The following is a 17,025-nucleotide window of genomic DNA, read 5'->3' as shown; positions in this document are numbered from 1 at the left end:
GTGGTATCACACCTCTGATTTGTTATTTATTTTGTGAAAATCAGATTCATCTACCTAGAGATCATTCTTTCGGTCTAAGAGGGGTTTCTTGAGGGACTTCCAGAAAATCGAGTCGAGCTATCGTCTTGGATGTAGAGCAAAGCGTTGCTGTACTGTGGTGAACAATTGAAGTCGCCTTGACTAACCACATGAAACCCAAAAGAACCAAGGATGGCTAGTCCTGGCGGTGGTACATATGGTGAATAGGTTCTCTGCCAGTTAATTGGTTTCGAGATTCTTCGCTTCAGCGATATGAACAGAGCAAGATGTTTCGTGATCAAAATATAATACAAGGTATATCGTACACAGTACCCAGGTGGTATAACACCTCGAGTGTCTCCAGAATTTGCAATCCCCCTGGCAATATTTCCCAGCACTCGTCTAGTCCTCGGAACAATGTGCTATGTTGTGCATAGCCATATGGCGCCATAGTGCATTCAAGGCCAGAATCCCTGGATCAAAGAGCCATGCAATTCCTACACGCAACCTCTATCTCACTGTCATGAACCCGTACTTGTACTCTGACCTGCAGTATCTGTGCCGTCGGTCGTGCTGTGAACGGTTTGGAGCTTGAGGTATTCCTGTTCCAGGCGTTTTTGCAACTCGAACTCGGCCTGTCGCTCTTGACGGATTCGTTGCTTTTCCATATCGCGTTCGACACCTCTGTGCATAGCCTGTATCACAGCGTAAATCATTAGTATCTCATCAAGCAACAATCAAGATGCAGTACGTACCGCCCTATCGTTTTCTTGGGCCCAGTGAACAAAGTAGACAATGCCCGCAGTGCCCAGGCCCGTGGCGGCCAGGGTCAGCTTTGATGCTCGAGACATGTATAATTGAGCAGATAATCTCAAAATGCAAATATGCACAATGCAAGCAACAAAGTCGGTCTTCAATGGATGTTGAGGCAAGCCTGGACCTTCCGATCGGCCAAAATGGGCGGCGGAGTAATCGTGCCTATCTCAAGGCGGAGATGGTTGGCAGTACACGTCCCCACCGCCTTGGGGGGTCATGCGTGGCTGATCGAGCTCCAAGCTCCGCATCCTTGTTGCCGCATTATTATCGTTTCCTTGTCACCTCTTTTCATCGGATATTAAGAGGGGTTTGTGGGCAAAGATGGTGAGATCAAGATAGCAGGGAGAATTGTGTTGAGTGAACCATGCTAACTGCTGTCGTTGATCTAGTCGGCTCAGAACTCCGCGGGCATTCAGACCCTCCTCGATGTACGTGCTCCCGAGACGTTAGCAACCCGGTAGATCAAGAGCGCTAATACTGGTTTCAGGCCGAGAGAGAGGCTCAGAAGATTGTGCAGCAAGGTTGGTTATCCCCGCATTCCGTCCCCCGCCATTGCTTTCGATTATGTACTGACTTGCTCGATCGTTTATAGCCAGAGAATGTACGAGATTACGACTCCCCGATAGACGTGCGCTTGCAACCTGACCATACTCTCTACTGCAGATCGCACCAAGCGGATAAGAGACGCCAAGGCTGAGGCTCAGAAGGAGATTGAAGAGTACCGCAACCAGAAGGAAGAAGAATACAAGAAGTTCGAGGCCGAGGTGAGATCCCCGCGCTGAGATGGAATAGCTATACACCTTTGCATTGAAGAGCAACCCCACTGACTACTTCGCAATTTCCAGCACTCGAGCGGATTCAAGGTGGCCGAGGAGGAGGCCAACAAGGAGGCTGAGGAGAAGCTCAAGGAGATCCAGGCTGCCGGCAAGAAGCATGGCGACAAGGTTGTGGAAGACCTTATCAAGGCGACAACCGATGTGAAGCCCCAAGTGCCGGAGAAGATTGTGCAGGCATAGAGTTGGACATTCTTGGCTTCTTTGTTTTCTTGTATTGCGGTTGTTAGAAAGATGCGCTTTCGTGGCTGTTCATCGATATCCAATCTTCGGGAAATATGATTTCATTCCTTGCATGACTTGCATTTGTGACGGCTTCGCCATCTTGTATCAGAGGATAGGAGATGTCGCTAAATGCTAATCCAAGGCCCAGGTACTCCGTATATATACTGTATTTGATTTGACAGGAACACCATGAGTGTACGGAACATCACCGTGTCAATACCGAACACAGTCTATATTTCATGAGACATAGTTATAGTAATTGATGTTTAGCACAATTCAAGGCTCAACTTGATTCTAAATGCCAAACAAGTCCTTAGAATCCATGTTCTGTTCGTAGACATCAGCGAAGATCGCTGCATACCCCGGACGGCAGCCTCAGGCACCAGCATGATGTCTATCCGTTGCGTCATTCCTCCCAAGCTCCAACCGCGTTGCGCAAATGAGCCGACCATGGGATATGCAGCTGCTATCTCAAGAACGGCCGGCAGCCCCTTAGCCCGACGTTCTATTCGCCTAGGAGTCACTCATTTTAAAAGCCGAACATATCACTCGTCCCAAAAGAGCTCGGGATCTATCCTCGAGCCGCGACTGGAGGATCATGGCCGAGTCATCCACGATCAATACTCGGTAGTCCGAGACCGCTACGGTGCGCATTGAAAACAGGCCATATTATCTTACTGAGTAGCTGCTAAGTTTATGGTTCGCGCTGCAGATGCCCCGAAACACCCCGTCGTCCTTGCCCATGGTCTTCTCGGCTTCGATGAACTTCGGCTTGCGGGCCGCTACTTTCCGGGCGTGCAATACTGGCGCGGGATTAAGGAGGCGCTGACGGCGCAGGGTGTTGAGGTTATTACAGCTACGGTACCGCCGTCGGCTTCCATTGAGGAACGTGCGGAGGAGCTGGCGCGGGATATCGAGGCTGGGGCGCGGGGGAAGGATGTGAATATCATTGCGTATGTGTGATGCCCTGAATATCTACAGATGGCGTATGGAAGCTGACAATGGACTGTACTTGCACAGTCATAGCATGGTAAGCTATACTCTTGATCTACTGCTGGTGATAAGAAGGGACTAATTCGGACACAGGGGTGAGATACAACTCGCAACACCCTTTTTGATCCAAGATCTAATCGCATCTCGCAAAGGGGCCTTGATTCTCGATACATGATTAGTCGTCTCCAGCCGCAGAAATTCAAAGTGTTGTCGCTCACTACCATTGCGACGCCCCATCGAGGTATGTCGGTGCAGTCCTTGGAGTTCCTGTTTACGCAGACGCTGATCTTTCTCGCAATAGGGTCTGCCGTTGCCGATTTTTGTTTTGATCACATCGGAGGTACGTCGATACAGTCTCTCTCGGAACTATGCAGGACTTCGCGCTCATTGAAGAATCCAGCCGAGCTCCTGCCACAGATATACTATACCCTAAACAAACTTAACATCGAGACCGGCGCCTTCGCCCAGTTGACCCGAAAGTACATGTCCGAAACATTCAACCCAAACACACCAGACATAGACGACGTCAGGTACTTCTCCTACGGCGCATCCGTCCAACCTAGTCTATGGTCCGTTTTCCGACTATCGCACCGGATCCTCGCCCAAGCCGAAGGTCCCAATGACGGACTTGTCAGCGTAGCCAGCAGTCTCTGGGGTGGCGAAGCAGGATACAAAGGGACGTTGGTAGGCGTCAGCCATCTTGATCTAATCAATTGGACGAATCGGTTGAAGTGGCTGACTGCGGAGGTGACGGGTAACCCGCGAAAGTTCAATGCTATTGCGTTTTACTTGGACATTGCAGGTATGGAGAAGATCGAGTTGGGGTTTAAAATGCGATTACTGATTTATGATTTTGGTTAGATATGTTGGCGAATGAGGGTCTATGAGTTAAGGGTGGTGTTGGTTGTTTGTAGCAGTCATGACGGTGGCATAGGCATACCTAGATTTTGGATACCCTTGCATTTTTTATTTTCCTACTGCTTGTACATTGATGCTAATACTTGTATATTGTTATGGAATATCATTATTTAAAAGCCATTGCCTTTGTTCTAGAACTATTCCTGCAAGCACATTGTGGATCGTGGCTTATGCGAAATTGCAGAGTATACGAACACCGATCCACAAATCGATCTCGGCATTTACTTTCCAGTCACTAACACCTCCTGACACCTCCTGACACAAATGTACCCCGTATCAAAATTCAGGTTGCATAATACTGCATGATTATCTATTCTTGTTATGTCAAGGGGGGCGCAATTGCTCATCGCCGCTGTCAGGCTGGTTAACTGGGGGATTTGACTGGGCGGAAATTCGGGTGCCTGGAGCCCTGGCATGAGTTGTATACAATCTAGAATTTTCCAAGTCACGGTGGCACAGTTTTCATTGAAGGACCTATTTTAACTTCAATCAATCATGACTCTGAATATCTTCTCTGTAGTTAGAGAATAGTATAAATTATAGACTATGTAGAGCTCAATTGTCAACCTATAGGTATCTGATACCAAACTTGTAACTTTTCATGTACCCGGGCATGAACCACAATGAATCCATGGACAAGGGTGGCTTAGTGGCTTTCGATGAGGCGCAGCTCCAACACTTAAACTAATGCCCGAGCATGGAACTAGACCCCTAACTAATCAATTTATTTCTAAGGAGCTTGGAGGAACCGGTGGGTTTCTGAGTTGCCTTAGTTCCGAGCTGTTGAAATCAGTTGATCCGACAGCCCCAACGTCATTCTTGGCTACCCTCAGCTTTTTAATCCGCACTCCTCCCCTCCTTTGACATCCCACTACCATACAAATTCTCCCTCTTGCTCCACTCTTCACGTCAGTTAGACGATCGACTATTCGACTCTCCTCGCGAACCCGATCCACGCTTCCGAACCGATCAATCCTCCCCCTAGTCCTACGAAGATCGACACCGGAAGACCGAGACCGAGACCGAGAACTCCGGGGCCCCGGGCGCTCGCCGCCATGTCCGCAACAATCTTCCTGGACAGCCGACACACGCACTATACCAATCTCGATTTTCTATCGGGAAAGGTCGTGCTACAGCTGCCGACCGAAGCCGCAATTGGAGGTATTCAGGTCAAGCTGGAGGGCGTGAGCCGTACCCGGCTGTCCGGCCCTCGCCATCCACACCATGTGAACTCGGATAAGAAACGGACGGAGCTGGAGGTGCACAAGGTGAGAGACTCTTCGAGGTTGTAGCTTCATTGCTACTGCAGCCTTGGTTTTGCAAGGGTATGGCATGGGCAATATTTACTGACTTCGTTCGCAGATCCTCTACAAGGTTGCGACCGTCTTCCCCACGCCGGCTGTTATGCAGACAGGTTCACCAGCGACCTCGTACACCTTTGCGCCTGGATCCTATGAATACCCGTTCAACTTTAAGGTCAGTTATTCGAATATATACAATTGTATACATATATCTTGAAGCTTGTTCTGACTGTTGTATAGTTCCCTTTCAATAACTCCTGCACTGCGACCAATAGCATGCGAACCAACCTGGTCACTACAGGGCTGAAGGTGGAGATGGCCCGCGATACCACCCGACATGTCAAAAAAACACTACCTCCATCCTTGAGTGGGTTTCCCGGTATGGCCGAAATCGAGTATTTCATCAAGGTCACCGTCATCAGACCCCAGTTCTATAAGGAGAATATCCGTTCAGTATGTTCATATCGCCGGGAGAAAAAAGGTGCTTCACCTCCAATGGGACCCGCTTGACTGACCAATATTCCAGATTGTCCCATTGAACTTCCTCCCAATCGAGCCACCCAGAATCGGGAATCCCAATGAGGAGACATACGCTCGGCGACAACATCAATTCTCTAAAATGCCGCGGAATGCTCCAAGGAAGAAGAGCAGCATCTTCAATCGGAGTACCAATCCGTTCCGTGAAGTGGAGACAGAGCCTCCCCGAGTCTCAGTCGATGCTCGACTTCCAAACCCCTCAATTCTCACCCTCAACGAACCAGTTCCGCTTCGGCTGATGGCGAAAAAGCTGTCTGATTCCCCGGAAACAATCTTCCTGCAAATGCTCCAAATTGAACTTATCTCCTACACTAAGATTCTTGCACATGATTTGACGCGACAGGAAAGCGGCTCATGGGTTGTCATGAGTCGGAGTAATATGAGCTTGGCCCTGGGACAGCCAGGAGATCCTGCTGGCACTGAATGGACCATTGATCCCAAGTTATGGAGTACCTTACCACTTCCTAACTCGGTTGCGCCCTCATTTGAGACGTGCAATATCGAGAGAAGCTACGAACTGGAAGTTCGAGTTGGGCTGACTCACGGCACAACCGGGAATATGAAGGTAGGCCTCGATAATCAGATCTATCCCGTTCCACGTCCTAATATTATATCCTCACAGCCTCAACTTATTGTGCTTCCCTTGCGAATGCCCATCAAGGTCTACTCTGGAATCGCACCTCCTCAGGCCCTGCTAGATGCCATGGCAGCTGCCGCCCCACTACAATCACCTTCCAAGCCAACCTCCGGACCATCCAGACCCACATCGAACGAGGCCAACCGACCTCCCATGCCTCCACGACCCAGCACAGAACCCATCCCAGCAGATGCAGGCGCAGTCTACGACGACGCACCCCCCAGCTACGAGGACGCAATGGCAGAGAATCTAAGCCCGGTAGATGGACCACGCCGCGAGTATCACCCACCAGCCGCCTCTTCCTCCCGAAGAACAGTGGAATCTGGAGCTGATGCCAAATCCCCAGCCCGAACGGGAAAGGCCCGTGAGGATGGTCCCGCAGCCGAGGGTTCATGGACTCCTCCTACCCGTGACGGCCGTTCTTCCTCCGAGTCCTTTGACATGTTACCCACCACCCCGCCTGAGTCGCACTCTGGATCTCCGCCTGCATCGCCGGTTAGACGTTCCCAGAGTATGATGAAGGTTCCGAGGAATCAGGCTAGCGAAGAAAGCCCCCCTCAGTATCAGCCTGTTGCGGAGACGCAGCTGCAGCCTTTGAATGCGGTTGAACGGCAGCCTTCCAGGAATAATTTGCGGCCTATGAATTTGGGTGTGCCGACGAGGAAACCTGTACCGCAGAATTCGAATAGGCCGCACTAGAGCTGGTCTTTGTGTCTTCAATGTCTGACAGCAATGCGAAAGTCGCACCTGCTAGAACATTCATATCCACCCAGCGAATAGCTGGACTAACCCATCATCACACCACTCTCATCACCCTCATCATTACCACCAACTGCATTGCCCGATACCCTTTGTTGTGATCATTTCCTAGAGACTAGGCTTTTTGGTTGTTTTGTCTGGAGCCTGCTGCATTTGTGGGGATACTGATATTCTTAGCAGGTCTGATTGTAATACGCCGGGGAATGGTTTAGAAAGGAGCAATTATACATACCATGTTCGATTTTGAATCAATGGAGCCACTGTGGCTATAACAGAGTGCAATCATTATCATACCAGGTCAATAGCAACCGTAAAACTTGGAGTGTTTGCGGATGCCGCAGCATCACCTTGATACTGACAAGTTTCAGAAAATAATCAGGCTATTTTGGTCAGTGCTCTGCCATGGGCTAACGGATCTCACTGGTCTTTTCCAAACACCCATCTTTTTCTGATCCGCATGTTGTATATTTGCTTATTGCACCCCTCCCTCAACGCAATGATCCCAACAAGCACAGCATCGCATGGAGTTTTGTGCTGTATGGATAATACTAAGACTAAAGAAATCCCCAGTCTCTCTGATAGGATTTGAAATAGACATTATCGTTCAATTGAATACATAGCAATTTATAGTACTTTTAGCAATGCTCTAGCGTTGATCGCAGCCTAAGACACTAGACCAAATGGGGTTAGCGCATATCCGCGGAAGCTCTTTGGAGGAGCTGCACGATTTCCTCATTCACCGATTCTCTCCATCACGCCCGTTTCGCTGGGCCTCGATCAATTCCCCACCGTTGAATTCTTTCAGACCGATTGCTCTTGAAACGGCAATATCAACCCGCACACCAATACCCACCCGGCCCTCCAGTCAAGCCGAAGGACAACACGCGCAATCTTGAAAGAACGCCTCAAGCTTCAACAACATACCGCTCCGCTACCCTCGTCTCAATGGTCTAGCTCCGACACTAGCTGCACCATGCGCCTTCACCTTGTTATCTCACGCCATGGCCTCCCGGTTACCCGTATTCTGTGGACGACAACATCCTCGTCCTCTGCACTAGGGGAATATGGCACCCACCACCCGGCCTCGGCGTCCATGGTTGCCTCGTCGAGGACACCGAACATCGCCTTTGCCAATGGTGGGTATACGGTCGCGCAGTTGCTGGAGGATGTGAATGAGGTTGTACCGCTAGAGACCGAGCCTACCATATTCGATCCCGAGTTCAGTGGCCAGTGGGGATTGGAGGACTACGTGGTTGAGGTTGGCGGGTCTGAATGTCTGCATTTCATGGAGGTGGATGGGCTGTTGAGGGATGGTGACGAAGTTGTGTAAGACTCCCCTGGTTCTCCTTTTGTTGGTAACATAATTCTCGCGGATGACTGACTTTACTTACTTGTGTTGCAGTATTCGAGCGCTCCAGCTGGCTGACCTTCGCGCTCGACGGCTCTGCGGTCGTCACCAAATCACCGGTGATGGCAAGCATCTCATCGACGGTGTGCCATTCGGTATGCCTTTCTACAAGCGAACTACCGCCACCCGACCTGCGATCACCATTCCGCCTAGAAAGAAACGACGGACTGTTTTCTCCGGCTGGGACCAGGGCCCAGCGTTTGGATATGAAGATGCGAATGCTGGTGTGAATGCTGAGGATGCGGGTGATGGAGAATGGTTGCCTCCAAATAACGCCGCCTTTGGAAAAGAGCTTTCGATTTTGCCCCCAGACCACGAGGTCTCTGACATGGGAACCGTGATCAGACACCCTGTCAACTATTCTGGAGACACAGACAATGAGACAGATGGGTCAGAGGATGAATCAGATGTGTCCGAGGAGGAAGCAGCTGATTCTGCGGCCGAAGCGGATGAACTCGAAGATGAACTCAAGGCTCTCAAGGAGGAGTTTGAAGAGCCTGCGTCTCAATTTATTGATATTCGTGCGCAAAGTCAAGTGTCTGCTGGCCATGCTCTTCGCGCCAGTTCTATCGCTAAGCGACCATCGTCGGCGGATACCCAAGGCAAAAGCTCTCTTGTCGGGGCATCCTCTTTGTCAAGCAAACGATCTCGTGGAGAGGATTCTTCGCCTAGATCGTCGAAGGCCGTTAGGTTTGATAAAGTTAAACACGGTGCTCCCGGAATCTCGGACAATGACTTCCTCAGGGGGTCCTCGGCTTCTTCGGTGACCAGCGACTTGAGCGCCGAGTCTGAGTCCGACTCCGGTGATGAAGATGAGGAGGAAGATGAAGATGAAGACGAGGAGTCCTCGGAAGAGGAATCATCTATTTCTTCATCCTCTGACTCTGATGACTCGAGCTCGAGCTCAGAAGAGGACACGTCCGAGTCTGAGGACGAGGAAGTTGACCTGCCTCCCCAAAAGATGATTCAACCCATGATTATCAACCCTCCCGGAGAGGGATCTACCCGAACCAAGAAAAGCAACCAGCGCTTCAAGCTGCGACGCAGACTATCCAAGTTGAAGGAGCTGGGTGTTCTTCCAGAAGAAGCCGACTTTGCAGCTCTTCGCACATGGGAGGAGCAAAACGGAGGCTGGCACGTTCCCGATGAGACAAGCATATTGTCTACTACGGCTACCACCAAGGCACAGCGGAAGGAGGAGGAACAGCGCGAGTTCCAAGCCAAGCGAGAGAAGCTACTCCGTGCTCTGGCTAGTGGAGGTGTTGATATTGACAAGACCTCCGAGAAGGAAAATATGCCTCCTTCGCAGCCTGCTGTCGTGGAAGAAGCGGTCTCCACGGAGAAGGCTACGGCTGAAAAGGCCGAGGCAGAGACTTCTAATCGACGCACTCTCGACATTGCGAGCTCGCGGCGGCTGCTGTTTGGATCTCTGGGAGTTCGTACGCCAAAGACCGAGGAGGACGAGGAAGCCACACGGAGAAAGCTAGCTGCCAAGGCTAGTACGGTCCATTCTCGGAAGGTATCAGAACCACAGCCGGCCGAAGAGATGGTGGAAGAGAGTGATGGAGACAATGACTGGGAGAACAAGCTGGTCATCAAAGCTGTCGAGTGTATCTATGATGACATCGAGTTGAGTGCCCCGCCATTCCCATTCGAGCAGCGTTGGGATGAGGATGCAGATGCCCTCATCCGGCAACGAAAGGGCTGGGGCAAGAAGCGCAAGCGCAAGCAGAGAATCCAAGTCTACAACGGAGAAGAAGAGGGCGAGTATGAAGATGGCAATGGCTACGATGGTTATGAGAACAACATGCAACTCAACTACGACAACGAATGGCCTACAGCGGAGGATGAGACTACGAATATGGAGAGTTATCAGGAGAACGCTGAAGCGTACCACGAAGCCGCTGAAGCTCACGTGGTCGATGATCTCCCTACTATGCCAAGCGAGCCCAGCTCCGTTGCGGATTTGGTTGAAGGCGATGCAAAGGTCGGGGCAATCATCGCTTTCCGACAGTTGGACTTGTCCAAAGCGACCAATTGGCAACCTCAAATGTCAGAGTATCGTGTCGCCGAGGTCCATCAAGTTCTTGGCCATGGCAATCTCAATGTTCGTCTTGCTGTGCGCGACCGACGGCCCAAGGCAGCGGAGATTGACCCAGAAGATGACCAAGGTCGCGAGTACAGCGGATTTGAAATGCCTGGGATGGATGACGAAGATGAAGAAGACGATGGCTACCGTGAGATTGCGTTTGCCGAACTCAGCGAGCCCAAGCTGCTGCGGCCTGCACCTGAAGGGAAAGACGACGCGGCGAATGGGAATGAAAAGAAGGCCACAACGGAGGACAACCCCAGAGAAGGTAGCAAGTCAGTGAACTTACCCTTGGTCTCTTGTTACATGCGCTCACCTCGTTCAAAGTGAATCTGTAGTTGAGGATTCCATGCCCAATCCCCAGTTGACCTCGCCGCCTCCGCCTATCGATATGGACCTAGATGAAACCACGTTCGTCACCACTATCACCACTACCAGTTGTCCCCAGTCTCCAAATGGTTCTCCTGCGAGAGCTTCTGAAATGCTTTCCGGCCGAACCCCCGGTGGTACGCGAATTATCATTACGCGGAGCGGAGATGCGGATGATGAGCACAGCGACACACCTGCCGTTCCTTCGCCGTCTTTCTCTGGATTCCATTCTGCGCGGTCGTCGCCGGGTGCGAGGTTAGGTCCACGCTTCCATGAAACCGGAGAGTCTAATCTAGAAGGCCACACGCTCATCGGAGATCAGTCGATGCTAGCTGCGGACAACTCTCATCAAGATTATTCGACCATGTCATTCCTATCTGCCAACCAATCGTTCTCCGATTTTCTGCAGGATAGTACCCAGCAAGATCGCCAGGTCGTAGACGATACTTTGGTCTCTGGGGGCAACGATTCGCTCTTGTCAGTGGTACACAACCCAACTGAACATGCCTCTGGAAAGTCAACCCCCGTTCGCAGCCATATCTCAGCCAGCCCTAGTATCGCACAAGACGAAAAGTCCGTCAAACCGACATCCTCTCAGGGAGCCAGCATTCTGGAACTCCTGCAAAGCGGCTGGCCAGAAGGAGACAACACAGATCAAGAAAAAGACGAAGCCGACAATGATGTGAATTCCCCAGAAGACCACGACAGCGTAATTCATAGCAACCAAAGCCGTCATCTCTCCCCAAACCCACATCCATCTTCTAAACCCCCAACAAGCGCACAACAAGAACCAGAACCACACTCTTCGCCAAACCTGAACACAGATTCCTTGTTCCAGTACGACTCGCCCGCGGCTTCAACCCGCTCAAAACGCCACGCTCCTATGTCTGCTTCGCAACCGAATTTCTCACAGACCTCTGAAATCATCGATCTCACTCAGAGTCCATTCCCGACATCCCCGGAACGTCCTACGTCGCAGGGTGGTCCGGTGTCGGTGTCTAAGGTGACCGGTGATGATGGTCCCCCCTCGAGCAAAAAGTCTCGTATGTCGGGCAAGATCCAGGAGATGGCGGAGGTGATGGTTAGCCCTGCAACCAGCGAGAAGAAGTTGAAGAAGAAAAAGAAGAAGAGATCCTCGGGGATCGTTTAGAAGGAACTAAGAACTTTTGAAACCGGTTCTCGGACGATTGGGATTAACTTCATGACTTATCAAAGACAAGTCCATCTGTATCTAGTATCTGTCGCTACACATAGCTTTTTTTTTCCTTGTATGTATTAGGTAGGCGTCTAGGCTTTGGGTGCTCAATACCATTTCGTTATTTCATTGTCAAGTACATCCATCGGATTGTCCTTCCAACTTACTCTTTATTCAAGCCATTGGCAATGTGCACTGCATGGAGAATCGTGGGGGTAGTCTGACCTCAATGCTGAGTCCAAGTTTTAAAGGCTCGGAATGCCTTGGCATACGCAGAAGCTAGACCGAGTAGATTACCAGCAGAGAGAAGTAAAAACTGGATGTGTGGCTGGACATATTGATTCATCCCATATCTCCAACAAGGTTCTATTTCTTCCAAAGATGATCAACTGACTTCATTTGGAGTTAATCAACTTAGTCCACAGTCTGACCGAACAATTCCCCAGACTAACGAGCTGATTGCCCCTTGGACTTGTCTAAGCCAGTGTCGATTAGGTTTTAAGTGTTAGACAAGCCATTAAGATTACAACTACCCAAGACACAAAAACATAGACAAAGGTTTGTGATTCCAACTATGTATGACCAGATGAAAAGGAGAATGCTTCGGCCATGATAAACCCTTCCCGACGCCGCAGCAGAAGTCCCCACGGACAGGAGTTTTTCGAGCAAATCATTAAAATACAAGATAAAAAAGGAAGAGGAAGTCGGGAGTAACAATCAACGCACAGCTGTGCAAAGGACCAGAACTCTGTGTGTGTGCTTTACCGCACCGATACTCCGGATCGGTCGGTAAACATCCGAGCGGCAATGTTCATTGAGGCCAGCTCCTGGAACAAAAGCTTGGCGGCGTATGGGATGTGGACTTGGGAAATGCGGTGCTTGTTGTTGCAAAGACGGCACTCGAAGAGACCCTTCTTGAGTTTACTGGAGGGAAATGTTAGTATTTGGTTTTTGAACTGGAGTGGGGGAAGGAAACTTACGCGATAGGAGTCATCAGACCGCAGTCGTCGCAAATGTGAACACGGAACGGATCCGATACATCGAACAGACGCTCCTTGAGGAAGTGACTGGCACCGTGGGCGATCATACAATCGCGCTCCATCTCTCCGAAACGCAGACCACCGTCACGCGCACGGCCCTCCACAGGCTGGCGGGTGAGAATCTGGGTTGGACCACGGGCACGAGCGTGGATCTTGTCGTCTACCATGTGGCGCAGACGCTGGTAGTAAGTCGGGCCCAAGAACACCTGTGCAACAAGCTTACGGCCGGTGTGGCCGTTGAACATGACCTCGAAACCACGGGACTGGTAACCGTGTTCACGGAGCAGGCGCGAGACGGAGTCGACAGTCACGTCGGTGAAAGGCGTAGCGTCACCTTCGAAGCCACGCAGAGCAGAGACTTTACTCAGCTGACACTCGATCAAGTGAGCAATGGTCATACGGGATGGAATGGCGTGGGGGTTGATAATAATATCAGGCGTCAAACCCTCGCGACTGAAGGGCATATCCTCCTGGCGGTAGGTGATACCAATGGTACCCTTCTGACCGTGACGAGAAGCAAACTTGTCACCAATCTGGGGAATCTTGGTGGTACGCATGCGGACCTTGGCGAACTTCAGACCATCATTAGCAGTTGAGATGACAACCTGGTCGACGATACCGTTCTCAGTGCTACGAAGCGGCGTCGACACGTCGATCTTGGTGTGTGCTTTGGTGCGTTGGCCGAGTTCCTCTGCATCGGGGGCGAGAGGCGCAACTTTGCCGATAATGATGTCCTCTCCGGAGACACGAACACCAGGAGCAACGATACCATCCTCGTCGAGCTTGTCGTAGGTACCCTTGCGCATGCCAAGCGTCTCAGTTCGCATGGGTTTCTCAAAGCTTTCGACGAATGATGTGCCCACAGTCTTCTCAGAATCAGTGTATGTGCGGTAGAACAGACTGCGGAACAGACCGCGATCAATACTGCTTTGGTTCATAATGACGGAATCTTCCTGGTTGTAACCAGAGTATGTAGCAATAGCCACAATGGCATTTTGACCGGCTGGCAGCTCACGGAAGCGGAGGAACTCCATCGACCGGGTCGTAGCAAGAGGCTTTTGGGGGTAGTAAAGAATGTTGGCCATGGTCTCCATGCGCTGTGCAAAGTTGGTGAGGAACACACCCATAGCCTGCTTACCCATGGCAGACTGGTAGGTGTTACGAGGCGACTGGTTGTGATCAGGGAAGGGAATGATACTGGCACACACACCCAGAATCATACTGGGGTGGATCTCGCAATGCGTCCAGGTGTGCGCCCTTTGACTGACAGTGCGTACCCGCTTGTTGGGGTCGTTCTTATCGTCCTCCGGCAAGGAGTAGCCAGCTTGGAGGTGCTTGGAGATTTCCAAGTCCTCGGGGGTCATGACGATCATGATCGTCTCTTCTTCCTCTGCATCCACGTATTCCACAACACCAGATCTGACCAAACCATCCCATCCGAAGCCTTGCTCACGAAGCTGCTCCGGAGGGAGTTCACGCTGCAAATCCTTGTCCAGCTCCAGCAGGCGAATGTGCTCCTTGTTGAGGACCAATGATCCGGCATTTTCACTCTTGGGATCGTTGTCAACCACGAACAGAGGTCGGCACACACGTCCAGCATCTGTGAAGATCTTAAACTCTCGGTCACGGATGTCACGAATCAGACTGACCTCGTGAGAGATCATGTTGCGCCGACGGAGAGACTGCATAGTGTTGACAAGATGGGTAGGATCACGATGGATACCGACCCAGACACCGTTCACAAACACCTTGGTGGCATTGGGAGTGACTTGGGGTTCAAACTCTTCGAGAACTTCCATATTCCGTTGAATCATGAAATCAACAATGGGTTCGCTGGGCGTACCAACGGTGATGTAGCACATGAGGGCCAAGTTCTTGACGAGACCACAAGCTTGACCTTCGGGTGTCTCAGCTGGGCACACAAGACCCCAGTGAGTATTGTGGAGTTGACGAGGCTTAGCGATCTTACCATCACGGCCGATAGGGGTGTTGGTACGGCGGAGATGGGACAAACTGGAAGCAAAGGTGTAACGACTCAGCACCTGGGACACACCAGCCTTGGAGCTGGCGGCCTTCTTCTGCTCACCCCAGTTACCGGTAGCCAGGGCATATTTCAAACCACCAGTCAGAGTGGCAGCCTTCAAACCAATGCGGAGGTTAGGCTCCTTGTTGGTCTCCACGCATCGTTGCATGTAGCGCTGCAAGTCACGGGTGACGCGAGTGAAAAGAACACGGAAGAGACCAGCCAGAAGTGGACCAGCCAAGTCCAGACGCTTCTTTCCGAAGTGATCACGGTCGTCGACATCACGGCGGCCGAGAGCGCACTGCAGCAGACGGTGGACCATGTAACCCAAGAAGAAGGCCTTTCGGGTCTCACTGCCCTCGCTCTGCGAAATATGGGGCAACAACTCCTTCTGCATAATCTCTCGCGCGTAGCGCACACGCCGCTCGTGGTTCAAATTAGACTGAGAGGAGCCACGCTTGGCGATGAAATCGAGAGCAACTTCACGGTCCTGAATGACGAAACCTTCCTCGATACACGGCTTCAACATCTCCAGCATAGGGGTATCATTGCGGTCGTAGCAAATGTGGTTAAGAATATCTTCATCAGACACAACGCCCAGGGCTCGGAAAACGATAACGATGGGAATGTCAGACTTGACGTAAGGCAGAGTCGAACGGATGGTCGGACCGAAGCCGCCCTTGGCACTGTCACCCTTGGCGAAGAGCTTGAGCGCAAGTTGAGAGAGCAGTCGTGATCCCTTCTCGACGGCACTTCGAATTTCGGCAACATATGGTGTCGGGCTAGGAGGGGCCTTCTTGAAGACCTGCACGATGTTTCCAGCACTGCGCTCCTGCGCGATCAACACCTTCTCACTACCGTTGATGATGAAGTAACCACCAGAGTCGTAGGGGCACTCGTTCCAGCCGTAGAGGCGCTCTTCCGGCGATTCCTTCAAGCAGCAGTACTTGGACTTGAGCATGATGGGAATCTTGCCGATGAAAATCGTCTCCTCCTCCTGCCAAGCTGAATCTTGTTCCCTGGCCTGCCACTTGAGGTATGTGCCGCGGTCTTTGTGCTCTTCTTCGGCCTCGCCAGCTTCATCGTCGTCGCGGTCAGCCACCTGACACTCGCGTGCCTCTGTGACATATTTTTTCATGGTGAGGTAGAGGGGACTGGCGTAGGTGAGGTTTCGCAGACGCGCCTCTTGAGGCAACATGCTCACGGTCGATCCATCGTCTTCCGTTACGGACGGTCTGGTAAGCATGACAGTGCCGAATTTGATCTCGAATCGGCGCACGACGACTGGCTCGGCTTCATCCTCATCGGGGGGTACGGTCTGGTCGAGAACCACTTGTCCTTGTTCTTCCACCAGCTCTTGCATAGTCGAAGAAATGAATTCGTCAAAGGAGTCGAGCTGCTGAGAAACGAGACCCTTCACGTCGAAGAACGACGAGATCACCGTCCAGCAGTCCTCGGAGGTGATTCCATCCTCCGCATCGTCGTAGAACTGCTCCTCGTAAGCTTCGTCGTAGTCCGCCATGATTGCGGTATTTCGAGGTTCCTGGAGTCGTCCACAGGTTGGGGAGGGTGAGGGGGGAAGGTGGGAAAGAAAGATGAGAGGGAGGGATCCGCGGAGGGCGCAGGGAGGGCGCGTCGGCGGCGAGAGAAGGAAGTGATCTGAGAGTCACCCAACGCGCTGCGACACCCGCCTGTCAGTGGCTGGCAAAGAAGAACCTTGCTTGCAAGCGTCACAGACAAGGGATAGAGCGACGTGAGAGCTCGGTGGGATGGATGAGGATCTCCCAGGCGTGGCAAGATGAAAGGTCTGGCTGATTGATCTCCAAGGATCTTGATGCTTCGGCGCGGTCGAAGTAAGCTAGAC

The 17,025-nt window shown here is 51.5% G+C and overlaps 6 protein-coding genes across 6 annotated transcripts; 4 read left to right on the top strand and 2 right to left on the bottom strand.

Moving 5' to 3' along the window:
* Positions 1-539: 539 nt before the first annotated feature.
* Positions 540-869, bottom strand: N7473_006762 (protein PET117; the record flags this gene model as incomplete). Its single annotated transcript, XM_057152702.1, has 2 exons — positions 540-713; positions 774-869. 2 exons carry the CDS (start codon positions 867-869, stop codon positions 540-542), a joined length of 270 nt encoding a protein of 89 aa, XP_057007040.1.
* A 286-nt stretch (positions 870-1,155) lies between these two features.
* N7473_006761 (uncharacterized protein) lies at positions 1,156-1,850 on the top strand (the record flags this gene model as incomplete). The annotated part of the gene is made up of 6 exons (XM_057152701.1): positions 1,156-1,158; positions 1,224-1,262; positions 1,322-1,355; positions 1,427-1,435; positions 1,498-1,598; positions 1,680-1,850. The coding sequence occupies 6 exons, from the start codon at positions 1,156-1,158 to the stop codon at positions 1,848-1,850; spliced, it is 357 nt and encodes a 118-aa protein (XP_057007039.1).
* Positions 1,851-2,342: 492 nt separating this feature from the next.
* On the top strand, positions 2,343-3,746 carry N7473_006760 (triglyceride lipase; the record flags this gene model as incomplete). Its single annotated transcript, XM_057152700.1, has 7 exons — positions 2,343-2,538; positions 2,605-2,845; positions 2,913-2,922; positions 2,979-2,980; positions 3,038-3,126; positions 3,187-3,225; positions 3,286-3,746. 7 exons carry the CDS (start codon positions 2,343-2,345, stop codon positions 3,744-3,746), a joined length of 1,038 nt encoding a protein of 345 aa, XP_057007038.1.
* Positions 3,747-4,858: 1,112 nt separating this feature from the next.
* On the top strand, positions 4,859-6,977 carry N7473_006759 (arrestin (or S-antigen), N-terminal domain protein; the record flags this gene model as incomplete). The annotated part of the gene is made up of 5 exons (XM_057152699.1): positions 4,859-5,071; positions 5,166-5,279; positions 5,345-5,557; positions 5,631-6,206; positions 6,264-6,977. The coding sequence occupies 5 exons, from the start codon at positions 4,859-4,861 to the stop codon at positions 6,975-6,977; spliced, it is 1,830 nt and encodes a 609-aa protein (XP_057007037.1).
* A 1,033-nt stretch (positions 6,978-8,010) lies between these two features.
* N7473_006758 (uncharacterized protein) lies at positions 8,011-12,234 on the top strand (the record flags this gene model as incomplete). The annotated part of the gene is made up of 3 exons (XM_057152698.1): positions 8,011-8,363; positions 8,440-10,809; positions 10,862-12,234. 3 exons carry the CDS (start codon positions 8,011-8,013, stop codon positions 12,051-12,053), a joined length of 3,915 nt encoding a protein of 1,304 aa, XP_057007036.1. The 3' UTR covers positions 12,054-12,234.
* Positions 12,235-12,859: 625 nt separating this feature from the next.
* N7473_006757 (DNA-directed RNA polymerase II core subunit RPB2) lies at positions 12,860-16,683 on the bottom strand (the record flags this gene model as incomplete). Its single annotated transcript, XM_057152697.1, has 2 exons — positions 12,860-13,022; positions 13,079-16,683. The coding sequence occupies 2 exons, from the start codon at positions 16,681-16,683 to the stop codon at positions 12,860-12,862; spliced, it is 3,768 nt and encodes a 1,255-aa protein (XP_057007035.1).
* Between the last annotated feature and the right edge of the window lie 342 nt (positions 16,684-17,025).

This window comes from Penicillium subrubescens, assembly GCF_028828155.1.
Source record: "Penicillium subrubescens strain IBT 31985 chromosome Unknown utg000005l_segment0_segment0, whole genome shotgun sequence".
In the NCBI taxonomy this organism is placed as follows: domain Eukaryota; kingdom Fungi; phylum Ascomycota; class Eurotiomycetes; order Eurotiales; family Aspergillaceae; genus Penicillium; species Penicillium subrubescens.
The sequence above is the reverse complement of the archived record's forward strand: the minus strand, read 5'-3'. Positions and strand labels throughout refer to the sequence as shown.